The sequence below is a fragment of the Populus euphratica genome, unplaced genomic scaffold (assembly GCF_000495115.2).
Source record: "Populus euphratica unplaced genomic scaffold, PopEup_1.0 scaffold213.1, whole genome shotgun sequence".
In the NCBI taxonomy this organism is placed as follows: Eukaryota; Viridiplantae; Streptophyta; class Magnoliopsida; order Malpighiales; family Salicaceae; genus Populus; species Populus euphratica.
The window spans coordinates 378,904-403,522 of NW_011499916.1; the positions used below are offsets into that span (position 1 = coordinate 378,904).

Sequence of the window (24,619 nt, forward strand, 5' to 3'; positions counted from 1 at the left end):
AATACAGGTCAATAGTTAGGAGAATCGATCTAAATCGATCCACTGACTCCTATAATCTTTTGAAATGATCACGATCTAAATCGATCCACTGACTCCTATATATAATCTTTTGAAATGATAAAAAAAACATTGTTATTGAATTCTAAAGTGACCTGTTAGGCGGACTAATTTTATAAATATCATCGTGATTCTTGATAATATATAGTTTATTTTGAATCCTAAGTTTCTCTCCTATATAGTCATGATAATAATAATAAAAAATCACTGAGATGTTTTCAGGTGTCGCTGATGAGCAGCAATGGATAATTTAACAATGGTATATATATGTGGAATTAATTAAAATGTTTTCTTTTAAATTATGACAGCATGTAAAGACCTCATCAGGTTAGCTTTTCAAGCAAGTTGGCCATTGATTTTCCTCTTAATTAGAACTTGCTACAAAAGCAGGGACAAAAATGGGGTGGGTACTTCTCCTTGTCTGAACTGTGGCTTTTATCATGTCTGTCTTAATCATCAAATTAACAATTCTTAATTTCATTTTCGTTGGTGGGTTTGCTTTCTTTAATTTACACCTTTCGACTTCTTATAGGTTTATTTTTTTTACTCTCGATTTTCTACCTCATGAGATCTGATATCATCATTAATTTTTACAAAAGGAAGAGACTTTTGGTTCTTTAACTCTCTGCAAAGATGGATAATTCTATTATTTTAGGCATAAGGGAGAAGAAACAAGGCACAAGGAGGTGCATGTCTTGGTCTACCACTTATTAAATCTAGAATCCTAGATTTTGGTCTTAAAGCAAACGGCCGAATTATTCTTAAAAATTAACTTGTTCGAGCTTTCTTGGGTAATTCGTGTCACTGTAATCGTTACTAAAGAGAAATTTGTTAGTTTATTTATTTATTTATTTGTCTTATATATTTACAAGGAGTTCCCCCCCTGAAATTAATTAATATCTCATTTGTCCATGTGGTTTTCTTAATTAATATTCTTAAGAGGGAAGATCATTTTCGCATATCATTCATTTTAATAGAAAGTATTTAAGAAATCTCTTGATCAAATTTAAAGAAAAAAACAACAAGAAATATGAGATTGGAAAGTTTAATTAAATTAATAGAAAGTATTCTATTTTGATAATACTTTTTTTATATATAAAACTACCTTACAGTGAAAACGCAACTGGTTATGAAAGAATTTCATGTTTCATGATCCATAAATAAGATTAGAAACTTATAAACTATTTAAGAATATGATTTAATTTAAAATCTGTTACCTATGTAAAGACCGATTGGCAATTTTTTTTATTAAAATAATATTTATTCAATATTTGTAATGCTTATTTTGAACTCAACATAACCTTTCCATACTTGCAACGATTCTTAAAGTCTTAATGGATCACTTATATTAATCCCTATGGGTTGAAAAACAAGTGCGAGAAACACGTTCACCATTTACTCTTTTGGCTCATGTTTGGTTGCTTAAGAAAATGAGAATGAAATTTCGATTTCATCATCATCTACGTAAAAAAATATACAACATTTTCTATTCAATCTTTTTATGAGAAATTTCATCAAAGTCTTGTAATCTATAGCTTAGGATAGAACGTTGCCTGTCTATAATTTTTTGATAATAATAAAAAAATTTATTAAAAAAATGGCTACAAAGATAATAATCTAACTTATATTAGATGAATAAGCAAAGGAAAGGAAACAGAGAAAAAAAAACACAAAAGTTGTCGCATGAAACAAGGGAGGACAATAATTAAAAGGAATAAAAAAAAATATAAGAAGCCAACTTCTTCTGACTGAATATTTTTTATATTAAGCTTCAAAGAGCTAGAATCAGACCTCAACCATAAAGCAATACTTTGTCATACCATAGAGAAACAGATTTGGAGGTTAGGGGTACCATCATTAAAAATAATATCATTTCGGTGGTGCCAAAGATTCCATACAACGCATAAGAAAAGAATATGCCATGAGAGATTTTGTTGCTTGTCTTTAACCATGGAAGACCATTAGTAGCATGTATTGTCAATAAATTTTGGAAAAACACTACAAAAGCCTCGATTAAAAAGTAGTGTTATTCATATATTCCAAGTGAAGTGGCAGTAAAAGAAAAGATGACTTGAAGATTCCAAGCTTTTAATGCAGAAAGTGCATCTTGATTTCTAAAGGGTAAGATAGTCATACTAAAATAGAAAATTTTTTATGGTTACTTTGTCTTGGATAAGGAGCTAAAGAAAAAAATTATATTTTTGGTGGGGTTAAAGCCAAATTTCATTGCTCTATCTACCCATGTCAGCCACCAAATCAAATTTGGAGGAAGACTGGGGAAGATTGTTTTGAGAGGGTAGTTCTCAATCCAGTTGTCTAGTCAAAAGGATGTTAAACTGTTATTCCCACCATGAACTTGCAATGATTCTTGAAGACGTGGTGAATGTCAGTTTGAACAATGGATAGATATCTTTCCAGCGCGGCCTACCCTTAGTTCTTGGATCAATGCCATAAATAAACCATGAAATTTTGACCTTTTGAGCCCATCCCTAGTAGTAACCTCCTAACACACTTGAGAATTATGAAGAGAATGGGTGGGATTGTTTGGCCTAAATTTTACAACTATACTAATTTTATAGAAAAAGGAGTCAAATTCCTAAATTAGACAAGGAAATTTTAAATTATTGATGCAAATAAACAATCTTAAACAATTAATAACTATTAAAACTTACAATGAACACTTTCACTCTAGTATTGATAAAAAAATTTCTCCTTTTCTCCAATCATCATTTTTTTTTATATGAGTTTTCGCATATAACTCCATTGTAATCGGTTCACGTTTAAGCTACTTCCCGTACAAATTAAATAGATTGTTTAAAATCTCACAAATAAACACATAATTAGAACTTTAGTAAAAATAGTGTGTGTGTACATATATATAACAACAAGCTCTTGCTAGGTGCTTTGCATGGTTAATAAAAAAAATTTCTCATCCGATGTGCTTGCTCATCGAATCATGTGTTTTTTTTATATATATACTGAATCGTGAGTGCTTTATAAAGCTTTTAAAGCCACAAAGTTTTTATACAATGTCAAATTACTCTTTATGACATGCCTCGATTTGTAGCTTTTTCACTTATTTGCATCATCCAAGCCAACCTTTCTAATTACTTGGTTGTGGGTATCATATAAAAAATCACGTAACTTGTTACATAAATTTATAAATAAAAATTAGGTAATGATATAAAAAACAAGTTTACAATAATATAACATTAGTTGATTTAAACTTACATAGTTACATTGTGATTTTTCTATACTTTCTTGACTAACATCTTGTTGATATTGTCCTACCAAAAATCTTTCTTAATTGATTTCATACAATAATTAGAAAAGCTATTTTCATGTAATTATAAAACTTAAAATAACTTAACATAAATAAATAACATCATAACACAAAACATTAATTACATGGATAGGCTCTTTTATTTTGCTATACTTTTACCTAACATAGGCTCTCATTTATTGAGCTATAATAGATAACTTCTACACTCATTTATTGAGCTATAATAGATAACTTTTATATTAGGTCCCATTTCATTATCATCATTTATATTCAAGATGTAATCAATGATATTATTACTTGAAGAAGTAGTGACACTCCTTTTGAATTGATACTTATTCTTCTTGAATATATGGTATCAAAAAGGGAATAATTAACACAATGATAATAAACTAGAAGTTTACGTATACTTTAAACATTAACAAAAACAAAATTGCTTTGCATATTCAATAAAAACACATGCCTACTTCTTAAAGTTAATACTTGTATATAGAAAAAAAATTCACTATAATAAAAAAAAAAACATGATACAATAAAGAAAGTCACACTCAAACTTTCAACATAATTAATAAAAAGCAACACAAAAGATGACTAAATATCAAGAACAAGCTCATATTCTATAAAAAGCGCAACATTCAAAATTCTAAAAACCCAATAATATTTAAAGGTATATCATACAACTCAAACAACAAAAGAGCACAAAATTCTTTAGCATGATAGCTTGCAATCCACAAACACAAAAAGGGATAATAAAAATACTAAAGTTATTTATGTATTTGATTCTTCATTTATAATTTAATTTCCATCCGTATAACTCTGATTTATTCTCAATTCATCCATCACTATACACTTGTAAGGATTATTATTATCATCTACAACTCCATGCATGTTGTTAGAATTAAAAATTGAAAAAACCATCCTTTCTACTATGATTTTATAAAGAATATAGGGTTCTCCATAGCTAGATATGTGATGATGAGAACTTGATTTGTGATAAAATAAAAGGGGAAAGATGTTTTCTATAAAATAGAAGAAGAAATGAGGGAGAGAGGGGGTCAGATGACTGATTACAACTTAAATATTACCTATGAATTTTTCAACAAAAATTAATGACAATAATCTGTCATTGATAATTTCATCAGCAATATTGACATGTCAAATTTGCTAAAGACATTGACAAGGGAATATTTGCTTCTTTTTTTTTTCATTCATTGAATTTCGTTGATAATTCATATCTAAAGACATTGACAAGGGAATATTTGCTGAATTTTTTTTTATTCATTGAATTTCGTTGATAATTCCCTTTGTACTCACTAACTAATTTATTTTTTTTGGTGAATACTAATAAAAACAACAATATTATATTTAGTTGGTAAATATTACTATAATTTATTGATATTATTTTTTATTAATATGTTCATTTGTATTTGATCATTTTCTAGTAGTGTTTTTATTTTTTTCACCAATTATCCAGTAGTGATTTCACCCTCGCACTTTATTGTCTCGCTCATATTTTATAATCTTGCTTATAGTTTCGCAATGTAAGTGGCCACGATGTATTGACTTGAACTCATCTCATAAAATCTCCAAAAAAATCAGCATCATTATCTTCAAAAATTGTTAAGTGAACCCATTTGATCCTTGCGCTTTTCACTTTCAAAGATATTTTATCCTTGATTTCCAGCACTTTCGCTTTTCGGATCAAACCAGCAAGATTTATTGAATAATTAATTACTCTCTTGAGAGTTATGCAATTGTTTGTTCTTTTTTAAACAATGGAATGACTAAACTTCCATGAACTCCCAAAATCATGCCTATTAATGCTTCACCTTTTTGGTTTTTTACCATACTCGACAGATCAGCCTATTAATTCTTGATAGTTGCCTCAGCAGTGATAAAGCATTCGAGTAAAAGCATTAGGTTGGGATCATTTGCTTTCATTTGTATCAGACTATGTATTAATTAGTGAAGTTGTCATTATATAATATTTATATTTGTCATTGTTTTCTTCATGGGCTTGATAATATTTAATCCCACTTGGCAGACATAGTAATTAGATCGATGGACATCTAGTCAGCTCTGCACCGGACATATCCTCTAGATAGACATGCATGAAATTAAATTCATATTTTAGCTAATTATTTATATTACAAGATGGGTTTAATTTTATGTTTAAGCAGCTAAAACTTGCGAAGAATACTATAATTTAATTTATCATTTTCACTTTAAACTAACCCTTGTTTACTTTTTAAGAAGGAAACTTGCATCTCATTTTACTACGAGATAGTGATTGAAGCCTTCAACAACATTGACATTTGATGCCTACCTTTGTTTGGTAGCCACTGCTATTTTCCTCTGCTCATCATGACCTCCCTGGTAGATAGAACTATTACCTGAAGGCTAGTCGTCTATTGCTAGCCATTTTGCATTGAGCATGCAGGAGCACAAGTTCAGCGTTGCATTTTGCAACATCTCACATTAGGAGATGCAGGAGGAGGGGCCGCAGCAATGAATTACCTAAATCGTTTTTTCTTTTTTTATGTTTTATAATTCCTAACAACTATGGATCTAATTAATGAGGTTTACATATTACAAATGATAAATAAAAGTAGTTGCCTGGAGCAGGATGCTGAGAAATTTTAAAATTGACAGAAAATTAACTCTTTATTTGTTTTTCTCTATCTTCTTCCATGGTATGCTATGCTGTTGTGAATAAATAATTTTTGTATAGTGGGATTCCTTTTTCTCGAAATTCAAGCATTAATTAGAATATCTATTTTATAATAAATGATTGTAAAATCTTATGTGTTCGAGCATTTTATTTGTAATAAATAAATTGATAATAAATTATATAAATTTGTAATAAATAAATTGATAATAAATTGTAAAAAAAAACCGAAATATCCATCACAAAATAAGTTGGTGAAGTTCCTTTAATATCCATCACAAAATAAGTTGGTGAAGCTCCTTTCTTTTTTTTTTTTTTATAGATTAACATGGGTATCCGGGCCAGCTTGCACGCATCACGACTAATCCCACGGGCCCTGAAGTTAACGACCATGTAAGTCTCCAGTGGCCATCATATGAGCAATCAAGAATTCGAACCTGAAACCACAGAGGGAACAAACCCCTTAATCTCAAGTCCTTATCACTTGCCACCACCTAATCTTACACAACCTAAGTATGAGTAGGAACAAATCATCTAAGTGGTGGCTAAGTGGTAAGGACTTGGGATCAAGGGATTTGCTCCCTCTGTAATTTCAGGTTCGAGTCCTTGCTTGCTCATATGATGGTCACTAGGAGGCTTACATGGTCGTAGAGGGAACAAACCCCTTAATCTCAAGTCCTTATCACTTGCCACCACCTAAGCCCGAACACCTACATTAATAAAAAAAAAAGTATGAGTAGGTACAGACAGTAACAAATGTTACGACGGGGCAGAGGCAATGACTTTTATGTACATTGATTTGCTATCAAGTCATTTTCTTGGTTCTCTGTGCATCTTATCATCAACAGGTTTTCACGTATCTGAAATCCATTATTTTCCATTAATTATGGCTATCATGGAACCCTGATCTCTTTGGCTGGACGCAGGACCGACTGGCTCCCTACAACTTTTTGCCTTTTGTTTTAAGTATATATTTAAATAAGAATCTGTGCACTTTCAATGCACTTTTGGGATAAAAGAGAGGAAACAGGTAAAAAGGGTGTGGAAAATAAGAGAAGAGCATAGGAGTAGTAGATTTTTTTTAAAAAAAGAAATCATGAAAATTATTGCACCTTTTGCTTCTCTTAATAAAAAAAATTCCCTAAGCAAGAAATGAAGAGAAATTATTATTATTTAATTTATGTAGATCAAATTAACATCCAATTATAAAAATATTGAACTCTATCATATTAATCGAATCAAACAGTTTTGATTCATCTCAATTTAATAATTTTTGCATGATAATATGATAAAGCTAAATACTTTGAGTTTGAGAAGAAACACAAAATTAATATTTTTTTAGGATCGAATTGTCTGCTTCCTCAATCAAAGATGCAATCTTCTATGTTCCTGGAGTTGTTTTCCATGGATCATTTTTGTGGCAAAACCATATTTCATGAACCAAAAACCAATTAATTAACTCTCGTCTTGAAATAGTTTGTGTCAATATATAAATCTATATCCTCCATTCAGCTATGTTATGATTATATAAATTATGGATATAATAAATTTAACTCGCTAGTATATAAAAAATAAAATAAATTATATTTTAATATTTTATATAATAATTTAAGTTACTAGATTGAATTGGTTTTTTTACATAGTATCAATGTTTTTATGATTAATCGATTATGAATTTAAATTTTATTATTATTATTTATTTAATAAAAATTAAATACAGGATAGTATAGGCATGTGCAAGTTTCAAGTCTAAAAAACTTTTACTTGAAGAAATATATTAAAAAATAATATAAATTGTATATCTTGGAATCTCATCTATTAATTTAATATATTAAGTTAAATTGGTTTTTTTTTTTACAACAATGAATGTTATTTTTCTTGAATCACACATCTAATCAAGCTTTCTAAATTATTTCCAACGAGGGATTGAGCTATTGTTATAGTATATTGGGAAGGTATCTAGCTCCTTTTAATGGGATTCGCTTTATTAACCGAATATTATGAAACAAATACAAACACTTGTATGTGGTTTATCCGAATATTACGAAACAAATACAAACACTTGTATGTGGTTTATCCGAATATTATGAAACAAATACGAACACTTGTATGTGGTTGTTTTGTAAGAAAAAAGTATTATCTTTGCACTTAAGATCTTTACAATGTGATGCAATTGAGAGCTAAGACAACTACTATCAAAATGCAAGTTGAGGGCATCTCTATCTCACTCCAAATCAGTTTGTGAGGAGGGGATTAATTTATTCAACATTGCAAGGATTTGTGTTTCCATAATCAATTACTTTTGTTGAACAAGTGGGTCTTAATTGGCCTTTTCATGGTGGCTTGAGGCTCAATGTTCTCAAATATGAAGGGATCATTAATTTGTTGAAGTGTAAAGACATCATCATCAACTTGTAGAATAGATTTGACCATTACTTTCTCAAGCATGGAAGACAAATATGCAATGATGTATTTTCCCAAGGCAGCAGCATCTTGACGGAGAGGCAACACCTTGATCAGTAATCCTATGCATGCCGCAACTCTCACAAACGTGTTTCACGTTTTAGCATGCATGTGTTGCTCGTAATAATAACTTAGAGAAGTCTTTCAATGTCTAACAATGTCCCGTACCTGGTAGAAGCAAATATATTGCATAGGGCCCTAATTAATGGCTCGATCACTAGAATATACTTTCATTTTTAGAAAAATCCCAGCATATTGCATAGGGCAAACTAGCTAGCTATAGTACTTGCTAGTCCTTTCATGTCCTACATTTTCTTAAATGTAAAAGGGCTATGGGTCTTTTTCGTCATCCACTGCCTATTGGGCTATTTTATAAAATAAAAAGAAATCAACCTAAAATCTGGAATATCCTAAAAGATTTATCCTCAAGCTCCTTGCAAGTTGCATCTTGCATAAACTAATGGGCAATGGCATATGCTAAGAAACTTCATTGCGATTTCAGACCCCACTCATCTTGGATTAACAAAAATAATAATTAAAAAAAAAAAAGAAATTGGATAAACCCATGTAAGAACATCCTTGAACAATGCCATGTCAAAGCTCTTTCGCCACATGAAAGCTTGCTGGTGGTCCTTTCTCCATTATAACCTGCCCCACAGCCTCTATTGATTAGGATAAACCCTCGCTAATTTTCTAATTAGTTAATGATTACTCCTAATGTGATTATCTTATTAAACATGACTAATATTTTAGTAGCTAATGGTAGAATACTTTGAGCATATCCAGAGTTATCACGCTAAAACAATTATTGCTCAGACTGACGTGGTACCCAGCTGCCACTGAAATAAACTTGCTCAAGCTTCCAATGAATTCTTGCCACATCAGCTAAAGCAACCTTCCTCTACGCGGTGTCTAGTTCGTCCACTTAGGACATGTTGGTCCCACGTAGCTCTCCACATATTACTATAAATATGTCACATTTTTTCTAGACTTGTTCAAATTAACCACAAGTGAAACATCAGTTTTCTCCCAACCCTCAGGATTAATTCATGGCTCAAGTCATAGCCAGAATGCCTCTAAACTACCGGAGTTTCGAAGAGAATGTTGGATTTTCCGACGATCCGGCGTATTTTACCGACATTGTTTTCGGTTTTTTGGAAGAACAAGAAGTGTCTCCTGATAGCTCATGTGCTTCAGGTGGTGAATATAACGAGGAGGATGAAGATGAGATTAGTCCTTGTAACGTTGAAGAGAACAAGAAATTTTGGGATGAACAAAACCATCTTCTTCAGGTGAATTTTCACCTTTTATTTTTCAATCTATAATGTGTCAAGGCTGATGTCAAGGTCATTGCTAGATTAAATTATGCCTAATGGGGGTTGGTATTGATTATGTCATGGTTGCATTTGCAGGCAACATTGTATAGGACAAGTTCTCTTGAGGCCAAGATTCGTCAAGCTACAAAAGATACTCTGAAGGAAATTAATGGGGTTGGCATGCACTGTTTGTGTGGGAAACTGGTGGCCGGAGATTGCCGGGATTGCTTGCAAAGAGAAATCTCAATCCGGCTTCAAAATGAAGGTTATAATTGTGCCATCTGCAAGTCTAAGTGGAAGAGATCTGAAGAAATCCCTTCAGGTACAGCAAATTCATTTCTCTCTCTTCTTTATGAAGAAAATGTTATCAATATTAATCATAGATGATGGTTATGAATTAATCGGTATTGATTAAGACCATGGGATATGATTAATGAGGTACAAATACATGAATGATCTATCTGACGTCGTGCATGGTCTGAACATTTTTCTTCAAATTTATGCAGGGGAACACACTTTTTTGGAAGTGGTGGGCAAATTAAATTCAAAGAAGGGAGAGATGAGAGTGGTAATTGAGTTGAATTTTCGAGCCGAATTCGAGATGGCGAAAGCAAATCAAGAATACAATCACCTAATTAGCCGGCTACCAGAAGTATTTGTAGGCAAAGCAGAAAGGCTAAAGGCCTTGATCAAAATACTATGTTCTGCGGCTAAAAAGTGCATGAAGGAGAAGAAGATGCACTTGGGTCCATGGAGGAAGCATAAATATATGCAATCCAAGTGGATAGCCACATGTGAGAGAACAACACCGTTACCGTTGCCTGGGGGGTTTTCGGACCGTCCGGCAAAGCCTAGAGCATCCATGTTAACTTATGATCTATTGGAGACCTTGCCTGTCTTGCATTGTACAGCAGTTAAAGTCTTGTGATTCAAATTTTGAAGATTATGCCAAAGGGAACCCTGTAATAAAAACCCCTGAGTTTCTGCCTATGTAGAAGAAGTTAGGTTAGATTGTCCACGGCGTAGATTTTTCTGTTCGGTCGCAAGTACTGCTAGCATTAGGGTTTCGTCTGAGATTTAGGTTCTTCTGTATGGGGGTGGTCATGAGTGGTCAGATATGGATATGTAATATAATTATTTGAGTTATGTCTTGCTTTCCCATAATTATATGTCTTGTTGCTCATGTTTTAGCTAGATACATAGGCCAATTCACAATGGAATGTTTGCATTTTTTAAATTTCTTTCTTGTTTTTTTATTTTTTTAATTCAATTCCAAAATCATAAACTAAATGGGAAACAAAACCCATTTATTTGCGCTAGAGCCAATATAAAACTAATTATGAAAGTCCTATGAACGGCCAATTATATCATTTCTTTCAAAAGCTCTTTAGAAAATTGGCAGTTAATCATTATCCTAGGACTAACAATTTTACAGGCCACGATTGATAGTCAATGCCATCAAGTAATTGATAAATATAAAGATAAAGATAAAGATAAAGAATAATTGATAAATATTTGTTTAAATATCTCACATAAAAATTATAATTTTTTAATTTAAAATCAACTTTTCATGTCTTTCTATCGTTTTAATGTATTAATATTAACAATAATTTTTAAAAGTAAAATAAAAATTATTATGTTAATGTATTATTAAGCAAAAAATAATGTAAAAAATAATTTAACAATTCCAAACATCCCAAAAAAAATAATATATATATATATATATATATTGTTAATTGTATTAATGAGGCCTCAAAGTGATTTGCGGGCTCTCTTCATTTGCAGGCTCTCTTCAAAGGGAATTTGTCTGGTCATTATTTATTGTATTTTTCCTTATGTTGTTGAAATACCTTTCTAATATGTTGTTAATTGTATATATATTGTTAATTGTATTAATGAGGCCTCAAAGTGATTTGCGGGCTCTCTTCATTTGCAGGCTCTCTTCAAAGGGAATTTGTCTGGTCATTATTTATTGTATTTTTCCTTATGTTGTTGAAATACCTTTCTAATATGTTTTTCTTTTCTTTTTTAAAATAAAAAAAGTACTAAATCAAACGATACATTAAGGGACTGCCTATCATCAAATCTTCAGAACCTGCGATGCTATACAGAAAAGGTCGAGTATTACTGGATACATTAAGGGACTGCCTATCATCAAAACTTCAGAACCTGCGATGCTATACAGAAAAAAGATGGAAATTTCTCATGCTGGCAAGAAAAGGTCGAGTATTACTGAATCTGGAGGAATTTGGATCTTTACTTGCAGCTCTAGTTATGTTCTCACAAACATGTCAGATGATTTCTATAGTTTGACAAATCTAGAGAGAGAGAGAGAGGGATCATGCCTGTTTTTCTACCCACTTACTTCAGCCAAAGTCAGCCAAAGTCCTATTGACAAATCTAGGTACGTGTTTGATTACATGAAAAGAGGACAAATCTCATGAAAATAATAATAATAATAATAATATAAATTATAAATTATCTTTTAAAATTTTATTTAATAATTTAAATTATTAAATTGAAATGATTCTTTAATATAATATCAAAAATTTAATAATTAAATGGTTATAATTTCAAATCTTATCATTTTAATTTATTTAATAAAAATTAAATATAAAATAATATTCATCTTTTACAAGTTTTGAAACCAAAACACTACCATTAAAACTTTAAAAATAAAATTATACTATAACTGTGGGTACAACCTTAAAACCAAATGAACATTAAAATTTACGATTCAGTAAGAAAGTATTTGACAAAAATAATTAAAAACTGTCTCATTAATTAATAAATTATTATTTATAAGAAAATAAAATAAAAAAATTATTTAGAGGCATAGATATTTGAAATAGAAAAAAAAAAAAGGGCATCGAATCAAATCTTGAGGGACATTCGAAAAGGCATAAACCTGGCACGTGATCTGTACCGTGGCTACAACCATGTGAGTAGGGCCAGCACCATTCTAGCAAGTAGCAGATTTTGGTGGGCTCGGCCCAGTTGGTGCTTGATATATACATATATATAGTTGAAAAGTGAGAATAATAATTTTGATACAGTTAACTTTTTTCAGTTTTTGAAACAATATATTAAGGTTATGCTTAGTAAAAGGCTCACGGGGGTTATTTTTATATCATGTTAACATGTTTAATTGGATTTTTTAATGGATTTAATTTTTGAGAGAAGGTTGGTGTTTATAATAATTAATTGTTTTTTAGTGTAATGGGGTTAATTTTTTTATTTAATTTCATGGTATTTTTTTTTTTGTAAGAGTAATAATTAAAATTTCATTGAAATAAACTATTTTGCTTGTACAATTCTTCCTTTTGTTATTAATATATTTAATTTTAACCAAAAAAAATCTAACTTTTTGCTCAATACTGTTTATTTATTAAAAATCAAAAGCAGTAAGAGGACATACTAAAAAAACCTAGATGATTTAAAATAAAAATAAAAAAAGGTATCTATCTCACTAAAAAAAAAATTCTCGTTAAAGTAAAGTGTTTAATTGAATTTGAACTTTTTTTATCAAAATATTTGTTTCTTAAACAACATTCTATTATTATTTTAAAAGCAAGCTTCAATTACACACACACACACATATATATATATATATATATCATTATTATGAGTGTATTAAAAAAATATAAAAATAATACATTTCTCTTGATTCTTAAACTTAAAGATTTGTATGTAAATAAAACAAAGTTTTGAACTAAAATACATAATTTTAAAAATAAAGGATTAGAAAACTTTGACAAAATTTGAAGGCATAAAGATGAAAAGGAAGCATTTCTTAATGGTAAAAAAACCTTTGTTTTAGCCATGATGTCAAATTGAGTCCTTTTATTTTCAATCTTTTCCAATCAATACAACCAAATCAATTTTTAATTATCTCTCACTAATCATTTAATAATTTAGTTATTTGTTTCTAATAAAATTCAATCCCTAATTTATTAGTCAATACAACAAACATTCTGAAAACTCATTTTTTATACTCTTAAAAATTGCTTGTTGTAATAATTATTCATAATAATTTGCCTCCAATTTTTGTAATCTTGTATTACAACGCCACCTAATTATTAATTTTTATAATTTTATACAAATAATCTTTAAATATATAGATTAATTAGTATTTAAAAGTATATTTTGATTAAGGTTTTATGTCACCATTTTGCATTTGAAGTATTAATAACTCCTTAACTAAAGCATGTTTTATAATAACAAGTCTAATACGATAAGATACCTTTAATCGATAGTAAATGTTCATCCTATACCTTTAATTGATAGTAAATGTTCATCCTCAATGCAGACTTATCACATAAATAAAAGGATCGATTGATAAGTTGAAGTATTGAAATTGAAAGGACAAAGAGAAGGTGAATCTTAGAAAAAAGATGTTGGTTTAGTTTAAAATGAAACACTATTCGATAATTAGATAATACCTGGAGTTGTAGAACTTAGATTTAGGTCTGTTTTATATGGATGAAAAGCTAAAAAATAGACCTAAAACTTTCACAAGGAAGGCAAAACTCAATTCTGCTGTTTAGAAGTCTAAATCTTAGCAATAACAGAGAAATTTGAATCTGTCTTGTAGCTCAGACATTGTTCAATGTTTAGCCTACATCTCGAGTTCTAGAAATCCCAATAATCTTGATTATTTTTTTCCTGGAAAATTGAGATAATTTCCTAGAACTTTCATGATTCAAGTTTGTTCAAATTCTGATGTTAGCAGTAATGTTTTGTTCAAACAAGAAGATAAAAATTGTTACCAAATCAAGATATGATTATCTACTCAACAATTAGTCAATAAATTAATAGTTTCTAATTCTGGCCTATAAAAAGAGGTATTTACCATGCATTTAAGCATATTGATTTTCAGATCAAGATCATATTCTTTATTTTGTTCTTTATATTTTTGTAATGTTTAAATTTTATTTCATATTATATTTTCCTTAATCTCTTGTTTATGCTTTTCATTTCTTTTACTATACTTTTGTTCTTATGTTATTTATTTATATTTCTCTTCTTTATTATGTTTATCTAAATTTATTATGTCAATGTGAAAAGATTATACTAATGGTGTAAGAATAAATGTAGTGTAAACTTAACATGAACTTTAATGTTTAATACTAACATGTTTTGTATTTGTTATCTTGTTCACTCTCAATACTTTGCTTATTAAATAGTTAATCTAAATTTATGTTGTATAACACTTGATACAACAAATTCTTGGCACTTTTATAACTCAACCGTATAATATAACCTACACCGGTGCTATGAAAGGAATTTGATTTGTTCTTAACATAAGTTATAATCATGAATACGTAATAAAATTTACAAGTATTAACATTATTCGAATAAGATAACTAATGTAATCATGTTAACAATTTATAATCCGATTAGAGCATCTTTTATGTATGGTTTCCAGTTGAATAATAAAAAGAGTTTATATTATATTTGTTTGAAATACCATTAGTAGATCCTCTAACCTTGACATTTGTTTTTATTGTTTAATATTCACATTAATTTTACATTTCAAAGTCCTCTTTAATTTCTTCTTCTTTATTATTATTATTGTTGTTGTTGTTTATAATTTATACAATTATCTTTCTTGTGATTTGATTTCGGTCTTGCTAAGTTATTTATTATTTCTATATTTTCACACCTAAAAAATATATTAATTTTTTAATCGTGTCATATATCATCTTAAAACAATCCTAATTAAATAGCTAAGAGTAAGGTTACAATTAAAGAGAAAATATGGTTGCTGATTTAATTTTAAAACTATTAGTTGGCGCCCATTTTTTGTCTTTTATTCTTTTTCAAAGCGTAATGAGAAGGCCGGTTTTTCTTTTCGCCTACAAATCTTTCTTTCTTCTTTTTCTTTACAGCATGATTTCCTCGGATAGTTTTCACATTATTTGATTATTTTTTAAAATAATTTTTAATTAAAAATATATTAAATAATTTTATTTTTATTTTTTTAATGTTTGAATTTAATTAAATCCCAACAAAGTTATAACCCCAAAAAATAAGTGGATCCATTTTAAATACACACCTTAACTATATTATTTAAACAAAACTCCACCAATAAAAACTAAAAAAGAAGTCTAGTAATTGCAAATTTATTTTAAAAATAATAAGCCCCTGCTTGTTAGAGGATTTTCATGGATATTATAAAGGATATAATGTTTTAGAATAGAGGGGATAAGCAGGTATTTAATTAATAAAGATAAAAATAAAAATATTTACAGAATAATTTTGCAATAAATTATTATTTAAAAAAAAAAACAGAAAAGATAAAAAGACATGTTAAGACTCAATCTCTTTTGTATTAAGATGATAAGATATTAACCTTGTAATCTTAAAATAAATAAAGAAATAAATAACTCCTATCTCAAGATTATTAAAATTAAAAGTTATGGAGAATTTTTCCTGACCATTCCCATGAGATGCCGCAAGGAAGAAAAAAACAAAAAAAAAAAGCTGACAGGGCCAGAATAAATGCGTGGTCGGCCCGACGACATGTTCTTGAGACATATGGGGTTGCTGACAGTGACTTCAAACACTTTACCAAATGGAAAGACTTCAAAAGTCAAAGTCTTTTGTGCGTCAAATGTGTGAACACCGAAGCCGCAAATTGCACAGTCAGTTCCCATTGTTAAGAAACACAGGGCTTGTTTTTTTTTTTTTTTTTTTTTTAACACGGTACTGTATCATTTCATTTTTTTAATAAAGCTATTACATTATTTATTTGTTAAATCTTTGTAGGATTTATTTAATTGTAGCCCTGATATTTAATTTATTAAAATCTACTTATTAGATCAAATTATACACTCGTTTTATTAAATCATATTCTATACATACATACATACATACATACATATATATATATATATAAAATATAGTCAATACATACATACATACATATATATAATATAGTTAGAGCATAGAAATATTAAAAGCCTAATTTCCTTCGGTTTAAGACTGTAATTTTAAGGCTTAAAAAACCTAATTAGGTTCTTGACATGAGCCGTTACTGTCCATAATGTGGAGCCGAAATGGGTATAGTCAATTTCCAAGAAAGACCATTTCCATGGGAGCAAGCCTCTTCGTCTAAATGGCCACATGCCCCCATTTACTTTGATGCTTTTGGACCTCTTGGTCTCAGCCAGGAACGTGCCATGAGAGTGAACGAGATTAATGAGGTGCTATCGTGAATAGACAGGTTCATGGACACACGCCTAATCATGTCCATTCCGAAATTAATTTGTCCATACTAACCAAACCAACATGTGAGGATAACTTGTCTGCGCTTTCAAATTGTTTTTTTAAATGTTTTCAATGTTTTTTTTATGTTTTTTTAAATAAAAAATAATTTAAAAAATAATTATAATGTATTTTTCAATAAAAAACAGTTTGAAAAACAATTATAATGTATTTTTCAATAATTATAATGTATTTTTAAATAAAAAAAGCATAAAAAGTAATTATTACTATACTAACAAATACCTTAAAAAGAACAATTTTTCCTTAATTTTGGAACAACTAAGATTTTTTTTATGTTTTTTTATCATGTGAACAACTAAGAAATTTGTCCATGCTAACCAAACCAGCATGTGAAGATAACTTTTATGCACTTTCAAATTATTATTTTTTGTTAATATTTTTAGATATTTTAATGTATTAAAAAAATAGTTTTTCAATAAAAAACAGTTTGAAAAACAAACATTAATATATTTTTAAACAAAAAACAGTTTAAAAAACAATTATTACTATACTAATAATACCCAAAAAAACAATTTTTCCTTACTTTTGCAACAACTAAGATTTGTTTTTTCATCATGTGAACAACTAAAAAATTTGTTCATGCTAACTAACCAGCATGTGAAGATAGCTTTTCTGCACTTTTAAATTATTATTTTTTTGTTAATATTTTTAAATATTTTAATGTATTAAAAAAATAATTTAAAAAATAATAATTACTACATTCTTGTAAATATCTCTAAAAAGGGACATTTTTTCCTTAATTTTCCAGCAAACTATTCAATTGTTGAAGATTTTTTTTAGATCATTAGTGAGTTAACCTATTTTTTATTATTAGATTTTAAAATAATTTCTCAGAGGGCTTCTTAATTTTTAAAATAAAAGTAATATAAAACTCGTCCCTTTTTATTATTTCCTGTTTTTTACGATAATATTATAAACACCATCAAATATCTGATTGTCACTACCATTTATCTTTCTTTCTAAACATCAATGTTTTTTCTTTTTTAATTATTATTTCTTAAAAAGAATGATTATCGAATCAACCACCCAACCGAGCTTGAACCCAGGAGTCATTGGCTTGCACCTTGGTGCATGTGACTTGAGGTCGCATTGAGAAAACTCATGAGTACAATACATGGTTAGATTTTTTCAACAAATCATTCTTTTAAACCTTTTGAAAACTTCTTATAATGCTTTGACTCTTATTGAATATTATCTTATTAAGCTATTTTTTAGTTTTTTTTCTCTTTAAATTCTAAATTTATCTATTGATGATTGATAATTCAGTATTTGTTTTTTTTTTAAAATCTATTGATGATTGATAATTCAGTATTTTTTTTTTTAAATCAATATGGTATTGGAGTTCTAACGAAAAATCAAAATGTTATTTATCTAATAAAATAAGGATAAATATAAATTAAATAACTCAGTTATAATTATTTCGTGACCCGAAATCATAACTGAATTGGTAATATTAATTCTAATAAAAAAAACTGAATCAATTCTTGTACGTTTAATTACTCATGTTCTCTCCATCAAATCAATAATGAAAACACCTTGCATTGAAATAAAAAATAGGCATGTGTAAAAGATTATTCTTGGATTCCAAATTGGCAGCTGATGACACTGAGGAGGACAGGACAAGGTGATGTTCACTAGATGACGAGTGCATTCATGAGCTCAGTCCACCCTTTCCTTTTGTTTTCTTGGACTTGTTTTGATGGTGTATATAAAGAACTGTCAAGAAAAAGGATCGGCCATCTTCACATCTGCTCCGAGGCTTCTCATGGGAGTCATGGTTGAAAACTTTGGAGGCACAGTAATCATGGAGAGTAGCGGTAATATTTCTTCTACAAAAACAGAGAGAAAAGTCATCGAGAAAAATAGGAGAAATCAAATGAAAACACTTTACTCCAAGCTCAATTCTCTCCTCCCTAATCAGAACTTCAAGGTGCTTTCTCTCACCATCTCCACAGACATGTCTACTTGTATTATTGCATGCTAGCTTTGACCTCTCATTACGAGGCCAAGCTGTTGTTGCTTGAGTTGGCAAATTAATGATTGAAGTTTTTACATTTGTTTTGGATGTGCAGGAACCACAGCCACTGCCTGATCAGATAGATGAAGCAATAAGCCACATAAAGAGTCTAGAGGAGAAGTTGAAGAAAGCCAGGGAGAAGAAAGAAGGTTTGACAAGCAGCAGAAAAAGATCATATACATGCACTTATGATCCTACACCAATCGCTGCTCCAAAATCACCTCAGCTAAAAATCCAAGAATTGGGTTCAGCTCTAGAGATAGTTTTGACAAGTGGGATAGATAATCAGTTCTTGTTTTATGAGATTATTCGTATTCTTCATGAAGAAGGTGTAGAAGTTGTTAGTGCTAATTTTCAAGTTCTTGGAGATTCCATTTTCCAAGTACTTCATGCACAGGTAATGATTATATATACTTTGATCAATCAAGCTGTTTCATTCCTAATATATCCTCAACATGTTCTCTTGAACAATTCAATGATAAATTTGAATTTCTTTTGTGCAGATGAAGGAATCTGATAATGGTTTTGGAGCTGCAAAAGTAACCGAGAGACTGAATATGGCCATTAATGGATCCACGAGTGAAATAGAGTTGGATTTAGAGCTATGGGACTTCGAGATTCATCCTGGGATCACTGGGGAACTCCTTACAGGACTAGAGTATGAAACTTAGCATAGAATAATGGTAAATTATGTACTAGAGTTTAGAATCTAAGTTTAATTTCTTGAATTATGTGAGCTATATAGATATTACGAACAAGTTCACACATGTATGGAAATATCCTATATAACAAAGACAGCTTGTGCCTTGTTGCATGGTTTTCCCTTCAATCTGATCTTGTTTTCCCCTTTCTTTTGAATTTCTTTAGAGCAATATAATATAATACTGTACTTATAATCTTCTTATAGAATTAAGGAGCATATAATACTGTACTTATGCCAATTATTTGTTTTCCATTGCATTCGAACACCATTTTAACAGCCTTATAAGAATGGAATGTGTATATATATATATATATATATATATATACACATTCCATTCTTATAAGGCTGTTAAAATGGTGTTCGAATGCAATGGAAAACAAATAATTGGCATAAGTACAGTATTATATGCTCCTTAATTCTATAAGAAGATTGTAAGATATGCTCCTTAATTCTAGAAGAAGATTGTAAGAGAGAAGAAGTCAGCGCCCAAGCCATAAGTTTTGGCTGTTTTTTCAGCTTATCATTGGCATTTTGTGTTCTAGAATCAAGAACATTCGAATAATCATTTTATATAGCTTTCCAATTCTTTTGAAAACTAGAAATTTCAGAGATTTTGACCTTTGAGAAAACATTAATTTCAGATAATTTGCTCTCGCACACACTCCATTCTTACATTTTTGTTTTTCTGAAAAAAAAATTCAAGTTCTTGGAAAATTTTCAAGTTTGTTTGCCCTAAGAGATTAGCAGTTGCTTGCTTGAATGATTAATTGAAGGGGAAATGCTAGAAAAAAGGGGATTTTAGCAGTTAGTGATTGTGTGAGTATTAATTTTAATTACAACTATATAAATGGAGTCTTCTTATATGATCAATTCAAACAAAAACTCTATTATTGTAAAGATTTAAAAAATGCTATCAATGTATAAATCTTTTTCTACAAAAACTCTACTCATAAACTCTCAAATAAAATCTGACCGTAGCAAAATATAATCTTTTGTTACATAGCTCTATCTAGAGTTCTTCTATTTTTTTTTTTTTTTATGTTTGCATCGACTTCATTATTATATGATCATGAACTTATGTTTTATGAATATAATGGAAACAAGAAATCAAAGATAATGGAATTTTATGAATATAATTTTATGCAACAACAAATTTCCTCACAATTTTCATTTGCAATTACCAACAAAAATATAAATCATCATCACTGAATTATATATAACTAATTATTTATCTGTGTGAAATCATACCAGTTTTTTAATTTATAAAATTATATTTTTATTTTTTAGAAAGTAATTTTATGTTTGATGACCCCATAAAAATAGTTTACATTAACCATTCAATGTACCACTTGAACTCCTTATTTTCCCCCTATTTTAAATCAAGTACTTGTCTCCTTTGAGAAACTTGTGGGAAACTTGTAAGTTTAGTGTAATATATATATAAAAGGTAGTATTCTCTTGGTGGTAGATAACTTAATGTCAAATTGTGGCCCTAACTATTTTCTGCTTCATTGATTTTGATGAAATTTTATGCTCAAGTGCTTCTTTGCATTCCATTAATGCTGGGAATTAAAAATGTATTCTCAAGAAATTATTTGAAATATATACTAATTTTAAAAAATTTATAGACTGTTTACCTAGCAAGTTATGTACATTTATTTAACCAAATTATACTCACTTTATCCTATATGAGTATACTTATATTAAATCTTAGTCATTGTTCATTTATTTATATTGTTGAATAAGTCTAATATTTATGTTGTTTGACTTTTACCATTCACCAGCTGCTGGTCTCCAAGGATAGGTATATCATTGCTACAATACACTGGCACGAAAAAAGCTAAACTTCCTTTCATTGTGACGTCAAGAAAGCTGTGGATTTGAGTCTAACACACGTTTAAACTCCAATTAAGATCAGATCATAGAGCACAGTAAAAATTGTAAAAGTCTATAGATTTATTCAACAAAAAATTCTTTAAGATCTTAAAAAATAGTTTTAAATCCCTTAAATATCCATAAATAACTAGGAAACAACCAGTAAAAATAATAATAAGGCTAAAATATAAAATTAATAAAAGAATCATATTATCTACTATAAGGTTGGTTTTTTATTAGGAATTTATATGTAAAATTTAAACTCGATTCAATAATTAAATTAAATAGTATAATTATTTTAAATTAAATTGATTATTTAAACAACTTAAATTATTTTTGTTAGTCAATTTAATCCATAAAATACTGGATTAATTGTTCCACATTCTATTATAAATTAATAAGTGATGAATATAGGTTACAAATTAGTTATATATGTTTTCATCTAATTATTTTTTAAGGTTTATATTTGCTCTTCCTTTCTCATCTTGAGAGATGTGCATCTGTATTTATGGGAGGATTTTGAGTTCCTGATCAACATGATTCAATGTTTAAATGAGATATACTATGAAATTGCACTTAAAAGAAATAATAATATAATGTGAGGTAATAATGAAATTATTGAAGTGGTAACTGTAGCAATGATGATGGAGTAAAGTGGTGATGACACGGAGTTAGTAAAGAGGTGCTGGTAATATTAATGGTAATAATAACAAGGTGGTGGTGATATGAACATGATTTAAATTATTTAATAATAATATGAGTGGATTATTATTATAAAATATAATATAAACTTTATGAGTTGAAAATATTTATTAATAAATAAATTAAAATTAAAATTAAAAGGGGATTGCAAAAAAATTATATTGACTAGTTTTATGTGAATTAAATGTTTGGAAAATCTTTGCCCTGAGAGATTAGCGTTTGCTTGAATGATTGAATGAAGGGGAAATGCTAGAAAAATGGGATTGTTTCAAGCAGTTAGTGATTGTGAAGTATTAATTTTAATTACAACTGTAGAAATTGAGTCTTATTACGTTATCAATTCAAAATAGAATTCTATTATTTTAATGATTTAAAAAATGCTATCAATGTATACATTTTTTTCTACTAAAATTCTACTCATAAGCTATCAAATAAAATAGATTTTTTTTTTCCAGAATTCTATCTAGATTGTTATTAAAAAAAAATTTGGATGTTTGTACTTCATTGTTATATGATCATAAACTTATGTTTTATGAATATAATGGCAACAAGAAATCAAAGATAATGAAATTTTATGAACATAATTTTATACAATAAAAAGTTTCATCATAATTTTTATTGGTAATTACTAATAAAATTTTTCCGTTGTTATTGATGTTGAAAAGTAGCAATAAAATATTCCGTTGTTATTGATGTTGAAAAGTAGCAACAAAATATTTTTTTTATTAATATAAATATTTAGGCTAACTTGTATGCATATCGACTAATTTCATAAGTTTTGAAATTAACGACTATATAAACTTTCAATTATCCTTAGATTTGTGAGGCTCAAACTAATGATTTCTAGAAAGCAAATTTAGAATTTGATCAATTAAGTCACATCAATAAGGATTACAACAAAATATTTTTTATTAATGTTTTTGTTGCTATTAATTATTAATTTTTATGGTAGTTCATCTATGATTTATTTTTCTTACTGAATTATAAATGTTTCTCTTAGTTTTTTTTTCCTATATAGTCACTAAAAATATGACTTGGTAGAATTCTTCACAAAGACGCGACCTTATATCACATCTCACATGATAGTTCACGAGTCATCAATCATACAATAATTTAATATAAAAAAACAGCCTTCAAATAAAAAGCTTTTATTAGTGAGTGGGTTTTAAACTTGAATTTAATTTTAATTAGGATTTTAGTATTTATATGTAATTTTCTTGACTTTACAATTTTCTTAACACACGAGTCATTCTTTTATTATGTGGCTTTTTCTCTAGCTTTTTTCTTTTTAACTTCTTTTTTTTTGTTATGGTTTAAATCTTCTTCTTTTCGATATTAATTTCCCAAAATGAATATCACTCAAAACATCGAAGGAGATCCCATGCTATTAAATTATCAATCTACGAACAACTTCATTATTTGAAAAGAAATAGTAGGCCACGTATTGCCTATCTTTCTTAGATTTTATTGATCTTTGGTTGCTAGAAAATCAAATAGTCTTCAGGTAAAAAAAAAAAATTCATTTCGACCTTGTTTCAGCTCAAAAAAACACCTTAAACATATACACTTTCTAAAACATATCCATAACTTTCAACAACAAAATATTTGCTCCAAAATCAAAATTATTTTCGGGTTCAAATTTATTATTTCAGGCAAGTTTAATGAAGGAAACACCTTGGATAAAGTCTCCCCATAAAAAATAAAAAACTCATTAACACTAAAATTATTTATTTTCATGGTCGAGATCAGTCTCAATCGAGACTTTCTCTTTACCACTGGAATTCAATAATTTTCTCTTTCCTCACTTAAACTAGAAGCCAAAAAAACAAGGAAAATAAATTTGGGATCAAATTGAATTTCATAACACTACTACAATTTTTAAATTTACCAATAGAATTTTTCTTCGGTATTTGCACTACCATTCCGTTGGTAAACAAATTACTAATGGAAAGTCTCCGTCGATGAATCTTTCATCAATAGTTATTTGTCCATCGATAAGTTCATTGGTAATAAAAGGATATTATTATTGATGGATTTACTAATGGAAAAAGCAAGTAAAAAAATGTTTCATTCCGTTGGTAATTTTCTTGGAAACAAACCGTATGTAATTCCGTTAGTAATTATTTAAAAATATATATTTTATAAAAACATAAAATAATTAAATTAATATTAATCAAAACTATATAATATTCAAAATTCTTGGAAAAAAGAAGAAGAAAATCAACTAAAATTTTTTTGGCAACAAATA

General features: G+C 28.7%; 2 protein-coding genes across 2 annotated transcripts; both read left to right on the forward strand.

The window, feature by feature from the left end:
- The first annotated feature begins 9,483 nt into the window (after positions 1-9,483).
- LOC105134588 (uncharacterized) lies at positions 9,484-10,974 on the forward strand. The gene is made up of 3 exons (XM_011039048.1): positions 9,484-9,760; positions 9,881-10,106; positions 10,291-10,974. Exons 1-3 carry the CDS (start codon positions 9,518-9,520, stop codon positions 10,710-10,712), a joined length of 891 nt encoding a protein of 296 aa, XP_011037350.1. The 5' UTR covers positions 9,484-9,517; the 3' UTR covers positions 10,713-10,974.
- Positions 10,975-18,800: 7,826 nt separating this feature from the next.
- LOC105134589 (transcription factor bHLH118-like) lies at positions 18,801-19,940 on the forward strand. Its single transcript, XM_011039050.1, has 3 exons — positions 18,801-19,004; positions 19,147-19,488; positions 19,595-19,940. Exons 1-3 carry the CDS (start codon positions 18,840-18,842, stop codon positions 19,760-19,762), a joined length of 675 nt encoding a protein of 224 aa, XP_011037352.1. The 5' UTR covers positions 18,801-18,839; the 3' UTR covers positions 19,763-19,940.
- Positions 19,941-24,619: the final 4,679 nt, after the last annotated feature.